General features: G+C 49.7%; 2 protein-coding genes across 5 annotated transcripts; both read right to left on the reverse strand.

Annotated features, from left to right (window-relative positions):
* Nucleotides 1-631: 631 nt before the first annotated feature.
* alpha-Spec (alpha spectrin) lies at nt 632-17,602 on the reverse strand. Of its 4 annotated transcripts, XM_036814362.3 has the most exons (9): nt 17,462-17,602; nt 10,976-11,053; nt 6,867-10,918; nt 6,352-6,447; nt 3,497-5,420; nt 2,834-3,437; nt 2,603-2,632; nt 1,082-1,682; nt 632-991 (listed from the first exon to the last, which is right to left on the reverse strand). In XM_036814362.3, the coding sequence occupies exons 3-9, from the start codon at nt 10,854-10,856 to the stop codon at nt 863-865; spliced, it is 7,374 nt and encodes a 2,457-aa protein (XP_036670257.1). In that variant the 5' UTR covers nt 10,857-10,918; nt 10,976-11,053; nt 17,462-17,602; the 3' UTR covers nt 632-862. The 4 variants fall into 4 exon arrangements, with proteins under 4 accessions (XP_036670257.1, XP_036670259.1, XP_016933846.1 ...); XM_036814364.3 differs by lacking the exon at nt 6,352-6,447; XM_017078357.4 differs by lacking the exon at nt 2,603-2,632.
* Nucleotides 11,790-17,598, reverse strand: dlt (codanin-1 like protein dlt). The gene is made up of 2 exons (XM_017078359.4): nt 17,462-17,598; nt 11,790-15,658 (listed from the first exon to the last, which is right to left on the reverse strand). The coding sequence occupies exon 2, from the start codon at nt 15,528-15,530 to the stop codon at nt 11,853-11,855; it is 3,678 nt and encodes a 1,225-aa protein (XP_016933848.2). The 5' UTR covers nt 15,531-15,658; nt 17,462-17,598; the 3' UTR covers nt 11,790-11,852.
* Nucleotides 17,603-17,749: the final 147 nt, after the last annotated feature.

Raw genomic sequence — 17,749 nt, forward strand, 5'->3', positions numbered from 1 at the left:
CAAAAATGTATGGAAACATACTTCTGATTCCATTGTAATTGAAAATGGTATATTAAATTGAGATAAATAGGAAATATAAAAAATACATATGTATATACATACATTACATGTATTTCCCCCCAAATAACACTCCACTCATTTAACATTTTTAGACATGCAGCAATATATTTTTTTTTGCAATTCACGGATTGTAAATATACGTTCAATACAGAGGCAAATATTTATTGTTTGGTTTTTCTTCGATTTTTTTTTTACTTTTTTGTTTTTGAAAAAGTTTACTACTTTCGTTTCGAATACACGTAGAAACTGGAGAAAACACAAGGCTGGAGGCTGAATATTATGTATTTTGGGGTAGCAAGAGTATCTTAAACTTTTTGGTATTTCAATTGTATCTATGTTCGTTACAGGTTACAGACATTCAATATGAAAAATGTGAGTTGATCGATAACTGGAAGCTAAGCATTTTATCTGTATCTGCTCTTCAGGCGCAAGTTGCTCAGATTACTTTGATTATATCCTCGATTAAATATCTTCTCCGGCGGCCTGACGCCTGGCCAATCCTCAAACTGAAACGTCCAAATTTAAGATACTTTCATCGGGGTGTTGTTAAATAAATGCGAAAACTATCATGTTGATTGATAAATATGTGTATTGCAAGGTGCTATTGTTGATTTTAGGTTCATTGTGGCATAGGTTCTTAAATAAGCATTAAACTGTTTGACTTATAGACTAAATTATCGAAAATAATGGTGTAAATATATAATTTTGTTTGTTTTTTTTGTGGTTTTGTTGGTTTTTAGAAATATACTTTAAATTGTAAGACATATGCTCAGGCGCCACTAAACAAGACAATGCAGGCTCTTTAGTTCTGGAACAGCGTTCGCGTAAAGTCTATGTAGTCCAGGGCGTCCTTGATGGGCTGGCCGGAGCGCGGTTCGGAGAAGGGTTTCATGCGCTGCACGCAGTAGTCCGCCATGTCCTTTGTGAGGTTCTGTAGAAGGCAAGATGTTAGAAATGGTTCGTATTAAGGTTGTTTAGAATAAATAAGTCTATTGCAGTAATCCAGGACTGATATACTTACGCAGTAGAGCTCCTCCTTGGTGACGTAGGGGCGGTCGGCGGCGGTGATGGCGCGGAAGGCATTCTCGATCTCCTCGTAGGATTGCACGTTCTCCGTCTCCTTGGAGATCATGAATGCGATGTATTCCTGCAGGGAGACGTAGCCATCCCGGTTGGGATCGACCACATCGAGGATGGCCTCGAACTCCGGGTCGGGTTGTCCCTCCTCCACCATGGGCAGGTCGTAGCCGAGGGCGCGCAGGCAGGACTTGAACTCCTGGTGATTCAGCTTGCCGCTCTTGTCCTTGTCGAAGTGCTTGAACATCATCGAGAACTCCTTAAGCGAGTCCTCGGAGACGCCCGAGTGGTTGCGTGCCTGGATCTGCTGTTCCAAATTGTGCTGCATGCGCATGGAAAGCTGGTCAAGCTGATCCCACTGCTGGGCCAGGCCCACCGTTGAGTGTTCCGTGTAGCGGTTGTCCAGGATCAGATGCTCCTCCAGCAGGGCGCCCAGCTCCTCGATCTTCTTGAGATCGACGCGACGGGCACGCACCTCGGTGGCCTTGACGCGAAGCGCCTCCAGTTGCTGTTCCAGGGAACCGGAGCCTTCCATCATGGACGTTCTGTGGGATTTGCGATGTGGTTTAGAGTCGCGGACAAAATAAGCGTTCGTTAGTAGGGTACAATATCGAGTTAAGTCTCAAACAAATCGGAACGTTACAATGATATAATGCATAAGAAAAGCAAATCTTGTTAGAGGTCTGTTATGGGCAGCGAATATTTTCTGGATTCGGGCTTGCAACTAGTTTGTCTTCCCTTCGTTTTTTTGGTTTTTGTACATATTTACAGGTGTCTGTGGGAATTTTTGGCGGGACGCGAGTTTAGGTCTTTGGGTTTAGTGTAGTTAAGATTGGTTGTTCTTTGAGTTCAGCAACTAATAAAGACAAAAGTTGTCTAATTGCTAGAAGCGAGTTAAAATAAGAAAAGCGCCAAAGGAACGTTCAAATTGTAATTGGAAAAGCTACTAGATTTGGTTAAACTCTTCGATTGAACAGAATAAATATGATAGTAATTTAAGTTGCTCGATTTCTACGTATTTTCGGTATGCTACAACAGTATTTTGCTCTCGATTCGCATGCTAAAGAGTTTAGTTTGTTCATTAATTTTGAATAAGTTTAGGTGAGACCAAAAGAATAATGAAGAATCGGAACAGCACTTTGACGATATTAGATATAGATATACACTCTGATCGGGTATCGGGTGGGTCAGCTATCGGTGCTCTCGCTAATGCAACTAACTAAAACTAGGCCTTAGTCGTTCGTTGCTTGATATATTATCAGTGTGGAAATATACGAGTATTTACAAGCTCTCGGGCGCGAGGCGCAAAAGCAAGAGTTACGGAGAACAGAGTTATTCCCAAAGGTTAGTGGAGGCGCAGCGTGATTGGGGAGCTCGGGGCTCCAACGCGAGTTAAGGAACCAAAAAGATCACAACAGAAAATAACAGAGTTCAAACACAGTATCAAGCCTGCTCGCTTAATTACCCTTGACGGTTATAACCCAGCATATAATATCTAGAAAATAGAATGGATCTTTCAGTTACGTAGTATTTCATGGGGGAAGAGAGTCGAGTCGAGACCACAAGACTTGTTTTCGGATTTGTGTGGATTGGGTTGGATGGGTTTATGGATTTGATCCGAAAAAACCAACACATGTCCATGTCCATCATGGATTGTTCCCCCGCCTGGCAAAGTGCTAGGTCGAACCCCACTCACCTTGTCTCTGTGAGCCACTGGTGGAAGAGATTGGCGTGCTTGGCGAACTCCTTGCGCAGCTTGTCGTTCTCCTCCTGGCGCTTGGCCTCCTTGGCAAGTTCCCCATCGCGTTCCTCTATGATCTTTTGCAGGTTACGCCAGGTCTCCTCAAGAGCTTCCATGGTGAACCACGTGTAGGGGTTGGGTCCAACATTAAAGCTCTTGATCTTCTGGTCGAGTGCTGCCAATGCCTTGAAATCAGCTTCGGCCGACGAAAGGGACGCCTGGAATTGGGCATGGGCGTCGCGCAGGGCGCGGATTTCTTCGATCGAATTGCAGCGAACAGGATCAGTGAGATCCTCCTCGGCATTTTCGAACCAAGAATTGAAGGCCGAAGCTTTCTTGGCAAATGTCAAGTAGAGTTCCTCGATCTGGCGGAACTGCTCCTGCATGGCCAACAGTCGCTGCTTGCGCGTGTCGGAGGCGTCGCGCAGTTTCTGCCACCTGGCGATGACGTCTCCGTGGCGCTTGAGGATGGCCGGTGACTGGGCGTGGCTGGCGTTGATCAGTTGGTCCTTCAGAGCCGTGATGTTGTGGATGCCCTCCTGCTCGAAGGCATTGAGACCTGCCAAGGGAAAGATGGGATTTAAAACGGGAAAAAGGCAAAATACCACTTAATCTTACCTGCATCGAATGTCTCCTGCTTGGTCAACAGCGTCTGCACGGTGGACAGGTCGCGTCCGAACTCGTCGGAGCGCACATAGTTCTCCTTGTCGTCAATCCAGCTCTCGACCACATCGGCCTTCCACATGAACTGCAGATAGGCCGAGTTGTCAAGCAGGGCTCCCTTGCGGCGGGCGGCCAGGGCGGACAGGTTGTCCAGCTTGAGGCGCAGCTGCTGGCAGCGCTGGGCAATGGACTCGCCATGGTGGTTCTTGGCCTCCACCAACTCACTGCCCTGGTCGCAGATCAAGGAGCAGCGGTCCTTGTGGGCAGTGAAGTCCGTCTCGAAGGCGTCGTGCTTCTTCAGCAAACCTTGGACGGCGGCCATCGAATCACCGTAGTCCTCAACAGACAGAAGCTGCTGCTTTTCGGTGATCCAGGCCTCCTCCTCCTCCACCTGGGCGAGGAACTGCTGGTAGGTCAGCGACTCATCCAGCTTCTGGCCTCGCGTGGCTGCCAGGTTCTTAAGCTCGGCCCAAGCCTGGTTCAGGGCCTTCAGGCGCTGCTCGATTTCCGGCACACCGAGGTTGGACACGTCCATCAGCTTCTCGCCAGCCTCCTGCACAGCCTGAATGGCCGGCTCGTGGGAGCCTAACTCGGCCTCCAAACGCTTGTGCTTCTTCTTGAGGTTCTGGACGCCAGTCAGATCGCGACCATAGTCGTCGGAGCCGACAAGCAGCTTCTTCTCCTTGATCCAGCTCTCCTCGTCGGCAATGTCGCGGAAGAACTGGTGCAGGGTCAGGGCCTCGTTGAGACGGGCCTGGCGGTGGGCAGCCAGGTTGCAGATGCGTTCGTAGCGCTCATTAATGCTCTGGCGCTTCTCCTGGATGCCGGCAGTGTCGAACTGGCCGCTCTCCACCAAGGAATCGGCCTGGTTGTTCATGTCCTTGATGCGGTCTTCGTGCGCCACGATATCCGCCTCGACCAACTGATGCTTCTTCATGAGGTTTTGGACAGATGCCAAATCCTTACCAGAATCCTCAGTGGTCAAAAGACTCTCGACCTCGCCCAACCAGAAGTCCAAATCCTTGACAGCAGCGATATAAGTGCGCTGCTTGTTCGCCTCCTTCAGTTTCAGCGACTTCTCGGTCGTCTTGTGGGTGAGGTACTCCCACTGATCGGCGATCTGCGTCAGCCTCTTCTGCACCGCGTCCTCCGACCCGCTGCACTGCTTCTTGTCGATCAAGTTTCCGCCCATGGCCAGCACGCTCTGGATGCGATCGGCGTTGGCGGCCAGTTCGGCCTCGAAGGCCTGGTGCTTCTGGTGCTTCGACTGGATGTTGGCCGGATCCTTGTAGCTCTCCTCGGTGGCCAGCTGCAGCTTCTCGGCGATCCAGTTCTCAATCTCATCGGCGTCGCGCGAGAATTGCTGCAGCGTCTGCTCATCTCCCAATCGGGAGCGCTTCTCGATCAGACCATCCTTGAGGTGGCGCCAGCGCTCCAGCACTTGCTTGCGCTTCTCGTCCACCAAATTGGAGGCGTAGTGGTTCTGGGCGATCAACTGATCGGCCACCGTTTGCAGGGCAGCAATCTTCTGCTCATGCCCGTTGATGGCCTTGTCGAAGTCCTCGTGCTTCTTAATCAGCGCCTCAACATTGCCGCCGGCATTGGCATCATCGTCCGCATTGAGGAAGGCCTCGCGGGCCGACATCCAGGACTCGGCCAACTCGCAGTCGCGCATGTACAGCTGCAGATCCAAGTTCTGCTCCAGCTGCAGGCGACGCTCGGTCCATGCCTTCTCCAGATCCTCGCGGGCCTTGGCCAGATCCTCGATCTTCTCCTTGATTTCCGGAGAAGCGTAGTGGTTGGCCTGCAGCAGCTCGTGTCCGAACTGCTCGAAGGCGCCGAAGGTTCCGGCGCGGGCATCGATCTCCGTGCGATGTTCCTGAGGAAATTCATGGAGAAATCGAATAAGTTTGGGCTATAGTATTTGAGATTGGTAACGCTGTGTTAGAACAACATTGCAACGCTGGCTGGCTGGCCGCTGAGGATCGATTGCTGCAGCGCCGAATTAGTCAAAAGTAACAAACGTGGAACGAAGTTAAACTAAACAATTCGGTGGATAAACTGGGTGAAACGTGAACGGAGCTTGGATGTTTGATGATGATGAAAGGAGTGTTCGCAGAGCTGTATAGTTTGATTTTATTTAAACATGTATACAAAGCTATATACATGATATTTTGTGGTATTATATTTTTTGGATTATAGATCACATAGGATTTTTAATTTTTTTGTTTTAAATTTGTAGGTATAGCAGTCTGGACCAAGTTTTCTATTTAATTGATAATACAATTGAAATTTTGGATTTGTTATATCATTTTCAGATTTAGCTTTTTAGATAGAAGAGTTCAAAAAGGTTTTTAAAAATATCCAATATGGGCACAGATCTTAGTAAATTTGGTCCTTCAAAAGCCAGAGGAAGTGTACTTAAATTCACGTCGATAACATAAAACCTTGTAAGCCTTATCTGGACATTAATATTCAGTGAGATCCAAGTGTGGGGTTAATGTTGATGACGGCCCGGTATGTGTAAGCAGTATATTAGATAAGATAACAGGAAATTTGGCAATAGGTTACCAAGAGAACATAGTCTGTGTGTGCGAAAGGAAAAGCTAAAGCCGTAGATATGGTCTGATATTTGTACATGAAGGGTATTCACACTGATCGAAATAAAGATAAAGGAGGAATTTCAAGTACCCTCAGATATACACATGTTTTGGAATGGATGATACGCGAATGTTTTGATCAAAGGCGAGCACACACATAAACACAACGAAACACGGATCTGGAGTGATGGTGGTTAGCGAAGGATCTACCTCGTCGCCGGATGGATTTGCGATGCTGGTGGTCGAGGCGGTGGCCCTAGGAGCCGAGCTGCTGCCCAGTGTGAACTCAATCTCGGCACGCCGTGCCTGCGATTGGTATCGTATTGGTGTGATTGATTGTTTTTTGAGGGATTGGAATGTAGAAACACAACCATGATAGGGTTTTGGATGTTGTCATGAACCATGAACCGTAGCAGTTGTCGTTGTCGATTGTACGTTGTTCGTTTTTGACATAACACGAACCAAAAAAACAAACCAAAAAGACAAGATATATAGTCGAGAGGTGTCAAATATGAAGGATAAATCGGTCTGCAGTTCAAAGAATGTTAATATTTAAAGGGAATATAAAGTAATATAATGCCCGATGTGGTTTTCACTTTCTATCTCTACCAGAAAAACTAGGAAACTATTATGTGAAAGTAAAAACCCTCCAGGCATTAAGTTCTCCTCTAATTCATAAAGATCCTAGTTTATCCGTTAGGTTTATCCACCATCGACATCCTTACCTGATGACGCTCGATCAGAGCCTCGGCTCCGGTGACGTCGTTTGCCAGCTCGTCGGAGGTGACCAGGCTCATCATCGAGTTGATCCAGGCCAGCAGATCGCGGTAGTCGCTGAGGAAGCGCTGCAGATCGTAAGAGTCCAGCAGCTTCTCCTTGCGGGCAGTAGACTTGGTGATGATCTGGTCCCACATCTCGTTGATCTCCTTCTGCTTGGCGTACGTCTGCTCGGCGGTGTCCGGATGCGACTGCATCAGCCTGTTGGCGGTCTCGTCCAGCTGGCGGATCTTGTCTCGCAGAGCGGCCAAGTCGCGTTCCACGCCTTCGTGCTTGCGCTGCAGGGTCTGAACACTGCGCAGATCCTTGCCCAAGTCGTCGTTGTTCAGGGCATTGGCCTTCTCGGCAATCCAATCCTTGGTCTCATCGATGTCGCGGTGGAAACGCTGCACCTCGTGGGCGGAGCCCAGCTGGCTGGCCTTTTCGGCGGTCAGCGTCTGCAGGTTGTTCCACTTCTCGTTCAGGTCCTGCATTTGGGTCTGGATCTTCAGGGCGGCCTCCGTCTGTCCCAGGGAAGTCAGCTGCACGGCAATCTCGTTCATGTTGGCCAGTCGCACCTCGTTGGCCTTTAGGTCGTCGTTGAAGTCGTCGAACTTCTTCTGGAGCACCTCCACCTCCTCCAGATCCTCGCCCACTACATCGGCAATCTGGGCGTGGTTCTCCTTGTCGCGGATCCACTGGGCCAGGTCGGCAGCCTCACGCACCAGGACGTAGGCCTTCACGGTCTCGTTCAGCTTGTTCTGACGCTCGCGGGCGAGGGCCAGCAAGTTGTCGTACTGCGAGTTGATCTGGTTCTGGCGCTTGGCAATCGAATGGTTGTCCACCAGGTTCTGCTGCGAGGCACTCAAACCGGCTTCGATCTTCTTGATGTAAGCGGCCGGGACGAAGCCCTGGCGATCGTTGACCTCCACCTTCCACCAGTCCTTGTTGTTTGAGTTAAGCAGGGTCAAAACATCGCCCTTCTTCATCGAGACCTCACGTGGGGACTTCTCAGTGTAGTCGTAGAGGGCCACCACGCACTCCTTGCCGGTAATGTCTACAACGGGCGTCTCCTGCTGGCGACAGTTCTTGGCCTGCTCCTGCAGCGCCTGGATGGTGTTGCCGAAGGCCTCCAGATCGGAGACCAGAGCCTCGTGCTTCTTCAGCAGAGCCTCCGAGGAATCCTCGTCCTTGCCGTAGTCACTACCGGTGGCAATCGGTTCCTTCTCGCGCATCCACGACTCCGCCTCGTTGGCATCGGCAAAGTACTGGTGAGCCTGTAGGGAGTCGTCCAAATCCTGCTTGCGCTGGCTGGACTTCTCCTTCAACGTGTTCCACTGCTCCTGGAGGGCCTCCAGGCGCTGACGGATGTCATCGCTGGCGAAGGGCTGATCCTTCAGCATGTTCTCGCCCGAGCTGATCACATTTAGCAATCTAGCTTCGTGGTTGTTGATCTCGGCCAGCACGGCCTGGTGCTTCTTGATCAGATTCTGCACACCAATCAAGTCACGACCGCGGTTCGTGGATGCAGCAATGGGTTCCTTCTCGCGGATCCAGGCAGCCTCGTCCTCCAAGTCACGGAAGAGCTGCTGCACCTGAAGCGAGTCCAATAGATGCTGCTTCCTCTCACCCATGGGGGCAGCCAGGGCGGCATAGCGAGCCGAGAGATTGCCCTCCTTGTTGCGGATGTTGTCTGCATCAAAGTGACCGGACTCGATGAACTTGTTGGCCGCCACCTTGATGCTCTCAATGCGATCCTGGTGGGCCATCACATCGGCCTCCAGCAGGGCGTGCTTCTTCTGCAGGTTCTGCACGGAGGTCAGGTCCTTACCGTGATCCTCGGACAACAGCTGGCCCTCGATCTCGCTTAACCACAGCTCAATGTCCTCGATGGTGCGGTTGAACTGCTGCTGCTGGCAGGCCTCGTTCAGCTTGGTTCCCTTTTTGTCCGAAGCCTGGACGAGGGTCTCCCACAGCACCACGATCTCCTGCATGCGGGTGTTGATCTGGTCGGCGGCGTAGTGCTGCTTCTCGATCAGCTCGGTGCCCACATTGGTGATGTCCTCAATGCGCGACTTGTTGGCATTCAGCTCGTGCTCAAAGTTCTGGTGCTTCTGCATCTTGCCGTTCAGGTTGGTGGGATCCAGATAGCTGTCATCCGTAGCGAACTTAAGCTTCTCGCTGATCCAGCCCTTGGTCTCGTCGCAATCGCGCTCGAACTGCTGGTATCGGTTGGAATCATCCAGCAGCTGGCGACGCCTCGAGGACTTCTCCTGGAGGGCAGCCCGCCGGGCAAGGAGCATCTGGCGGCGCTGGGCCACATCGTCGGCGGCATAGTGCTGGCCATCGATCAGCTTGGTGGCAAAGATGTCCAGAGCCTTGATCTTCTCCTCTTGGGCGGCCAGACTCTTCTCAAAGTCCTCGTGCTTCTTGATCAGCGCCTCCACTGAGTCCAAGGAATCACCTAGGTCCTCGTTGGCCAGGAAGGCCTCCTGCTTGGCCATCCAGGTGTCAGCCTGCTCTGTATCGCGGTAGAAAAGCTGCAGATCCATGCACTGCTCGTACAGGATGCGACGATCCTCCCACAGCGACAGCAGCGAGCTCTTGTCGTTCTCCAGAGCGGCAAGCTTCTCCTGTATTTCGGCGGCGGCGTAGTGCTCACGCTCCAACAGCTTCTGTCCGGACTCGGTGGTCAGCTTGAAGCTGTCCTCGCGGGCATCGATCTCGCCCTTGTGCTCCTGGTGGCGCTCCAGGAGCGCCTCTGCTCCAGCCACATCCTTGGCCAACTCGTCGGCTGAGATTATGGCCTTCATGCCATTGATCCAGGACACCAGGTCACGGAAGTCGGCGAGGAAACGGTGCAGGTAGTAGGATTCATCCAGCTTCTGCTTGCGCTCGCGGGCCTTGGTGGTGAGACTCTGCCAGTAGTTTGCGATCTCGGCCTGTTTGTCGCGAATCTGGTCGCTGTGATCGGCATGGATGGAGCACAGGCGCTGGGCCTCGGCACCCAGGGTGGAGACCTTGTCCTCCAGGGCGGCCAAATCGCGCTCGACTCCTTCGTGTTTGCGCTGCAGTGCCTGAACACTGGCCAAATCCCGGCCATAGTCATCGGACGAGAGTACAACATCCTTCTCGGCAATCCAAGCGACGGTTTCGTCAGCATCGCGGTTAAAACGCTGGATCTCGTGGGCGCCGAAGAGCTTCTCCTGGCGCACAATGGCCAGCTGCTTCAGACGTTGCCAAGCCTCGTTCAGTTCCTCCTTGCGCTTGGTGATCGTATCGCGCTCTGGATGGCCGTCCTGCACCAACTTGTCGGCTAGCTGGTTGACCTCAGTCACGCGGTACTCCTGCGAAGCCATGTCCTTCTGGAACTCATCGAACTTGCGCTGCAGCACCTCCACATGCTCTAGATCCTGGCCAAACTCGTCGGCGGTGACAAAGGTCTCCTTGTCCTTGATCCAGAACATCACCTCCTCGCACTGGCGAAGGAACTGTACCAGGACAAGAGCCTGCTGCAGCTTGAGGCCCTTCTCGGCCAGGCGACTGAGGAGCAGCTCCCACAGCTTGTGCAGTTCGTCGAGGCGAACCTGGATCGACTCGGAGGCAAAGTGCTGCTGGTTGATCATCTCCTGGCCGGTGTTATCGAGAGAGACAATGGCGTTGCTGTGCGCCGACACCTCGGCCTCGAAGGCCTGGTGCTTCTGGATCTTGGCCTGCAGGTTGGTCGGATCGCGGTAGCTCTCCTCGCTGGCCGCCTGCAGCTTCTCGTGGATCCACGACTCCAGCTCGTCGGCGTCGCGCTTGAAGTACTGGAAGCGACGCGAGTCCTCGAGCTTCTCACGCTTTTGGCGCGTTTCGATCTTGAAGTCATTGTAACGCGACAGGACCTGCTCACGTCGCTCCTGGATGTCCTCTACTGTCTCGAGGATCTTCACCTCCTTGGGTGTGAAGTTCTCCATTTTGATGGTTCGTTTATTTGTCTAGTTTATTGAGTGTTTCGTTCGTTTCGATATTGATATTGCTGTGGAGATTTCGAAATTAGTTTGTATTTTATTTCATATTTTTATTTGGATTTTACCTTAAGCTTCTTTGGGCGCTGATTTATTTTAATTTAATACTGCTGCTTCCTCTTCATCAAATGTTTGACCGTGCACAACTGCAAAGGAAATGGAGGGGTAATAATTAGTTTAATTCGGTTTAATCAGCAAAAAAACACAACCACAGCATCAGTCAATTATTTAATCGTTGGGTCATTCATAAGATGGAAGCCGCACACATTCATGGAAATAAATATAAAAAGTAGTGGCTGGCATTTCACAAACTTTACTATCTTTAAAGCTGTTTCGAAATTTCTCAACAAATTCTGGTGATATCATACATATTTCATAGTACTATATTTCATTCATTTGTTTTTCGCCTAATGAAATTACTATTATCATAAATGGGGGGGAAGAAATAAAGAAACCCAAGGTTCAACAACTTTTAGGGATTATATATTTATTTCACACATAATAATCCGTAAAAGATAAACATGAAACTCTACATTTTTAATGGAATTTGTAAACCAAGATTTTCCATTCAACTCTCACTTAGTTGTCGACTGATCCTCAGGTCGATGATCACATCGATGGACAACCTCGTCCCCTTTTCGTAACCTCAGCGTTCGCACACACTACTCTACAGAAAACCAAACTAAAACTGCGAAAGTGACGCATTCTCCCGCTGATTAGGTTCCACAAGTTATCGCTATCTTATCGGCTACATTCCCAATAAACTGTGAACCTCATTTCCGAGTTATTTTCAGCACAGAAATACAGAAAAGTAACGCTTTACTCGAAATATAAACCCTAAATGACATAACCCACATTTCCGAGTTATTTTCAGCACAGAAATACAGAAAAGGAACGCTTTATTCGAAACATAATCCCTAAATGACATAACCAACACTTTTAAACTTAAAAACTATCCAGATCCCGCGATAAATCGGCCAGCATCTCCATGAAGAGATGCGATTTGGCCTCGTCTTCGTGACTTTCGCTGGAGGTGTCGTGGCCTCCGGTATCCTTGCCGGAAAGAGAGAGTTGCTGGAGAAGATTGGAAAGGGTGCTCCACACATTTGGCGGCCAGTTCTGGGCAAAGAGGGGCATGAAGAGTTCGTTGAGCTGATCCGCCCGAATTGCCCCTGTATGCAACATAGATTTCAAGATTTTCTCCAGCATCCGAAAGCTGTCCGGATTACGGCACATCTCCTCCACAAAACTAATGCTGAGTAGGCCTTCGAAGATCCCCGGAGAAGTTTCACTGGCCATGAACTGCGGTGACCGCCACACCGAACAGCATGTTGAGATTAATTCCTCGTCGAGGAAATTCGGTTTTCTATTGATGATCAACTGGAGCAGGTGTACCAGTCCAGAACCAACTAGGTGATAGAATACAGTGGGCATTTGGGGAAACATGACCGCCTGTTGGGATTGTCTAAGGAGTTCTGCCAGCTCCTGCCGACTGCCAACATTTTCCGGCCGCAAGCTGAGGCAGTGCAGCCACTGTTGCAGCTGGAAGAGCAGCTCCGACATGCTGAAGCCCACATCCGGGCTGAGCTGGAGTTCACTGGAACCGTTGCCACCAGCAGCAGCTGCATCCGCCTTGTTCCTATTGGAGTTGCACACCTTGGTTGCCAGCTCCTGGAGGTCACCGTGATAGAATGTGGACTGCAGCACGCTGGATTGGAGCCAATGTTGCAGCTGTTGCACCGCTTGGACGCGGATTAAATGAGCATATGTGGACCGCAGTACCACATTTGTGCTGGCGGGCAGAAGGGCTTCCAGGGATTTACCTATGCGCCTGTCCAGCATCTGCGGCACCTGCTCTTTCCAACGCTGGCAGGCCTTCTCCCTGGCCTCTTGGAAGATCTGCTGAAGCTTCTGGTAGACCTCCTCCTGCTTCACGGAGCTGATCTCGTTAACTTTGGCATCGGCCGACGACTTCGATGGGAGCAGAATCTCTTGCTGGGCATCCTTGACCACGCACTTGAAGCTGCGCTCCGTGACGAACTCGATCAACCTCCTGGTGGAGGCGTTTTGGGAGTGCAGGAAGGCATCGGCCAACTTGCGCTGCTGCTGCTCCGAGGGCGTTAGCTCGCTGGGAGCCATTGTCTCCTTGGAGGTGCCACTGCTACTCTGCTGCAGCTGCTCCAATCGAGTGGTTATGTATCGAAAGCGGCCACTCCTCGCCTGGCGAGAAGGCGTGATGCTCACCCGAAATTCTTGGAGGAAAGGACAGGCCACTGGCAGAAGTTCCTCCAGCAGGGGACTATTCAATTTCTCGTGACAACGTAGTCCACTCAAACAGAGATCCACAATCGAGGAAGTACTGTGCTTCGCTGCCCGGTGACTGTAGTAGTCGTTAACTAACTGGGGCTGTGCATCCAGCAACCAGCCAATGCAACTCCTGACAATAAACACAGCTCCCGGTTGTAGTTTTTCCATATGTAAAGCTGCATATAGTCCGTACAGCAGCTCCAAGGTGGCCAGCGAGTCTGGAAGATGCAAGCTGACCAAATCGAGCATCACCAGGTATTGAACTAACCAGGGTAGCGTGATCAGCAACTTGCCCTGCCGCATGGAGCGTTCGAGTATCTCGCGGAGACTGAAGTCCGGGTGAAAGTGGCTGCGCAGCTGCAACTGCTGGGGGCAAAGATGAGGCGGAGCTGGATTGCCATGCTGCGTGGTCCCGCTAAAAGGCAAAACAGTCACATAGCCCAGGAACTTGGCCAGGATTAGCATGTTAGCCATGGCCTGGACGCGAACAATGTACGGGCCCTGCTGAGCGGACTGCTCCTCGGCACCCACATCTTCGGCCAGCTGGAGCAGGTCAAAGGTGGAGTCGTTGTGACGCACTAGCTGGACGAAAAGAGCCAGCTTCAGGTGCACCAGAAATGCCACCGATGAGCAGCCGGCGATAAAATCGCGAAAGAAGGCCTGCGAACGCGGAAACTGACCTTCTACGCTGGAATTGGAGGTCACCAAGCGCTGGGCCAGTTTGTTGTGCCTGAGGGGATCCAACTTGAAGCCCAGTTCCTCGGGAGATTCGGTGGTCTCGGTGGCTGAGATCAGCAGCTGGCTGACAAACAACTTGGCAAAGTGCGCCATGTTCACCGGGTGCTCCGATACCTTGAAGATCTCCCTAATCCGGGGCGCCAGCTCGCTGGCAAAGTTGAAAACGCGATTCAGGTGGCTCACTTCCCACTGCTTGAGGGCTTTGTAGAAGAGATCCCTCTGGGTCTTAAAGGCTCCGAACTCGTTCTGTGTGGGAAAGTTGTCCCGCGAATCCTTTTCCACGTGATAGTATACATTCTGCTGAGCCGATGAGGAAGAGTTATCCAATGCAAAGGGTGTATTACCCAGCTCCTGTCTCTGCTGGCAGGAGGTTTCCAGTTGCTGGACCATCGCCGGGGGCAGCAGGCTCAGTCTCTCGTTCTGAAGCAGCACCACCAATGTTCTTTTGTCCAGCTGTAAAAGTAACTTTTGCTGGTTCTCCAGCAGCTTCAAGGCAAAGTATACGCAACTCTTGTACTGGGTGAGTCGCTCCAGGGCAGCGGGGACATCTGATTCTTTAGAGGATTGCCCGAAGTCTCGTATATTGAGCAGATGCAGCACAAAGCTCAGTTCACTCAGGACATTAGGCACTAGATTAAGGTCTAACAGGAGGCTGTAAATGCTGGATATGAGCTGCAATTGGTTGGTATCGCTCACATCCTCTAGGTTAAGGGCCTCTCCGGCGAATACCTCATCCTCGGGCGCCCTCTCCTGCTGACTGACATTCACAGGCGCCTCGGTTTTGATCTCCTGCTTGTTGAGCAACAGGGATTTGCGTGCCTCCATTTCCAGGGCGGCTCCTTGACTTCTGTCAAAGATTTCGCTGCTCTGCGAGATTCGCCAAAGGTTATTCTCGTTGCTAAAGGAACTGGTGTCGCCAAAGGAGGAGTTGGCTGAAACATTCTTGCTGATGGTCATAGGTAAGACACGTCGCCATGGCTTGGATTGGGGTGTGGCTCCGGCTCCGGCTCCTGGATGTTGATTCTGCTGCTGTTGCTGGGGTGTGGTCTTCTTCTTGGATCGCTGCTGGCTCTGGTTGGGCGTGGTGACCACAAAGTCGCCCAGGCAGAGGCTGTGACCTCCTCCAGGTGTTCCTCCGCCGCCGCTCCTGTTGGGCGTGCTACAAAACTGACCGCCACTTCCTGACATAGATCTTCTTCCATGCGGTTGCTGACGGGCCGGAGTTATGGAGGTCACACTACCGCTGCTGCGGTTCAGTATCAGGGATTCGTTGAGCTGGAGCTGCTGCTCCTCCAGATCTTTAGCCACATCGGCGGGCGGTGGCTTGGGCTGGCGGATGGGGGTCAGGGATTGAACGGGAGTCTCCGAACTCCTTGTGTAGAAGTACTGCCTTGTGCTCTGGCGCAGTGCAGCCAGAAAGTAGGCGGCAAACTCCTCTAGGCTGCAGTTTCCCTGCTGGTGATCCCCCTTGCCGCCCTTCTTAAAGTGGGCCACGAATGTCTGCTGCAGCTGGGGGCGTGTTACCTTCTCCAATTGCACAAGCAGCTGCTGCAGATGCTCCTCTTCCGGCTTAGTCATATTTATTTCTTAAATTGGAGTGTCTGTGGGCATGATCTGGTGATCTACTCTTCCTCTCTTTGCCTCAGCTCGAGCTATTTTTGACCTTTCGCCCTCCTTCTATTCCACTTCTCTCCCTTTTTGTTTCCCTGCAACGGAAGAGGAGAGAGAAGGGAAATGTTGGCTCGGCTTTTCTGGATTTTCGTTTTCTAGTTTAGTTCTATTTTTAGACTTGTTTGGATGGGTTGAAGTTGCAGGATTTTTATTTTCTCTTTTTTGTTTCACATTGACATCACTTTTTCACACACACTAAACTAAATCAACGTGAACTGCACGAAAGACATTACGAGTTATCAAATTTAGGCGGCGATGACATCATCGCCGGTTATAAAAGCTATAAAAAGTGAAATATTGGTTAGGATAGAAGGGTTAAAGTTCAGTGGGGCGTTCAGGATTAAAGGTCAATTTCGGGAAAAATTACCAGAAAATTTTACAAATACTGCAGGATAGTTTAGCTAAACATTTGGAAAAACAAGATAGGTTTCTAATACTTTTGTAGAAACTAAACAACATCTTATTTTATATTTGGTTCGATATTGTTTAACGTGTGAGTGGTATAAGATGAGAATCAATTGTTTATATTTAACATAGCACACAAAATCCAATTTCTACAGTATTTACTGTAACTACAGTTAATTACAATATTTAATAAAGAAATTAGGTTACTGAGGTATTAGAGATGTCCGGAACTCGCCAATAGATTGTGTGAATTTCGAAAACTCCAGGATTCTAAGATCTTAAGATGAAATACTTATTATTTACTAATAATTATTAATCACGTTCTACTATACCCCCAAAATATAACAACCAATTAAGCAATTTCGATTAGGAAATATACGAAATGTGTGAATTTAGCAATAGATTACTTAATATTTCAGAAGGCCGCCGTACAGAAGGGGTCAAAACTGTGACATCATTTCGGGGAGAGGGTGGGGTCATACATGCAGACAAACAAACAAACAACACACATTACTGCAGGAAATTGAAATAAATCAGAGGGGGATAGCAACAATCCAGGGCTTGGCAGCCATACAAATACACAAATACACAGGCAGGCAATTTAACTGTTTATCGCGGTGGCAAATAAAAACAACAACAGAAAACACAAGTGCGAGAGAGCCCACCTTAATAAAAAAGAGAGCAAAAGAAAACACACACCACTCAGTAGAGAGTAAGAGAGAGAGCGAAACATTAATTGAAGTGTCTATCAGAAAATAGCGGAGGATGACGTAATGCGTACGGTTTGGAATTATGAGCAATCATAGAAGAGGCCCCAAAATTAACTACATACATATAACAGATAGAATGGGTTCGACTTACAAACATAAAACAAACATCCTATGCAAACACAGGCCTTCGACAAAGTCAAGGACACTTCCCCCACCCAAAACAGGTTTTGGCAAATGTAAGGCAAACAATTTACTTTTTTTTTACCCGCACTTAGACTCTCTCGCAAACACAAACATGCCAAGAGAGTGGGAGAAAGCTCTCTCGCGCTTTCTCTCTGCTGAAGTTGCCGCACCACCACCAACACCCACTCCACCCCCCGATGACGTACACACACAGAGACTTCTGTACTCCTGCGTAACACACACACACACATGCACAACTGGAGTACCAGATACTTTTTCTTCAATTGCAATTATAATCCAGAATTTTTGTTGGAATATCAAAATTTTGATGACTAATTAAGCACTGCCATTGGACCTTCTCGATTTTCGGTCGTGGCCAAGACTTTTCTCTCACTTTTACCCTGTTTAATTGGATTTCAGGTCGCCTTCGAGGGTGTGGCGTTGACCCGAAAAATTTTCACTTTACTTGCATGCCGAATTTCAATTGCAGTTTGAGCCCAATTACAGTAAGCTACTGGGAAAACTATTCAAGAAACTTACACTTTGATGGAAAACGTGATTGTTCACTGTTAATTTGTTAATTAAACTATTGATTTTCAGTAGTTTCTCGCAATTTTCACGGAGCGCCTCGATTTAACGCACGGAGCAATTTTTTTCAATATGTCGGCCGATTAGAGTGTGACCGCGGTCGATAATACCGTCGGAGGAAAGAAATATACGATTTGTACTTTTTTTCAAATACTCCAAGCGGCCACTCTGAATAAATCGGTTTCAAAATGAGAGTTAATAAATTGACTTTAGTACTTAAAGTTAAACTAAACAAGTTTT

This window comes from Drosophila suzukii, chromosome 3 (assembly GCF_043229965.1).
Source record: "Drosophila suzukii chromosome 3, CBGP_Dsuzu_IsoJpt1.0, whole genome shotgun sequence".
NCBI classification, from domain to species: domain Eukaryota; kingdom Metazoa; phylum Arthropoda; class Insecta; order Diptera; family Drosophilidae; genus Drosophila; species Drosophila suzukii.

Bases quoted from the DNA above. Each gene is read 5' to 3' on its own strand.
- alpha-Spec (XM_036814362.3), bottom strand. From the start codon at position 10,856: ATGGAGAACTTCACACCCAAGGAGGTGAAGATCCTCGAGACAGTAGAG. The intron at 3,438-3,496 runs GTAAGATTAAGT...TTCCCTTGGCAG, and splicing joins GCAGGAGACATTCGATGCAG to GTCTCAATGCCTTCGAGCAG. The intron at 992-1,081 runs GTAAGTATATCA...TGCCTTCTACAG, and splicing joins CCAAGGAGGAGCTCTACTGC to AACCTCACAAAGGACATGGC.
- dlt (XM_017078359.4), bottom strand. From the start codon at position 15,530: ATGACTAAGCCGGAAGAGGAGCATCTGCAGCAGCTGCTTGTGCAATTG.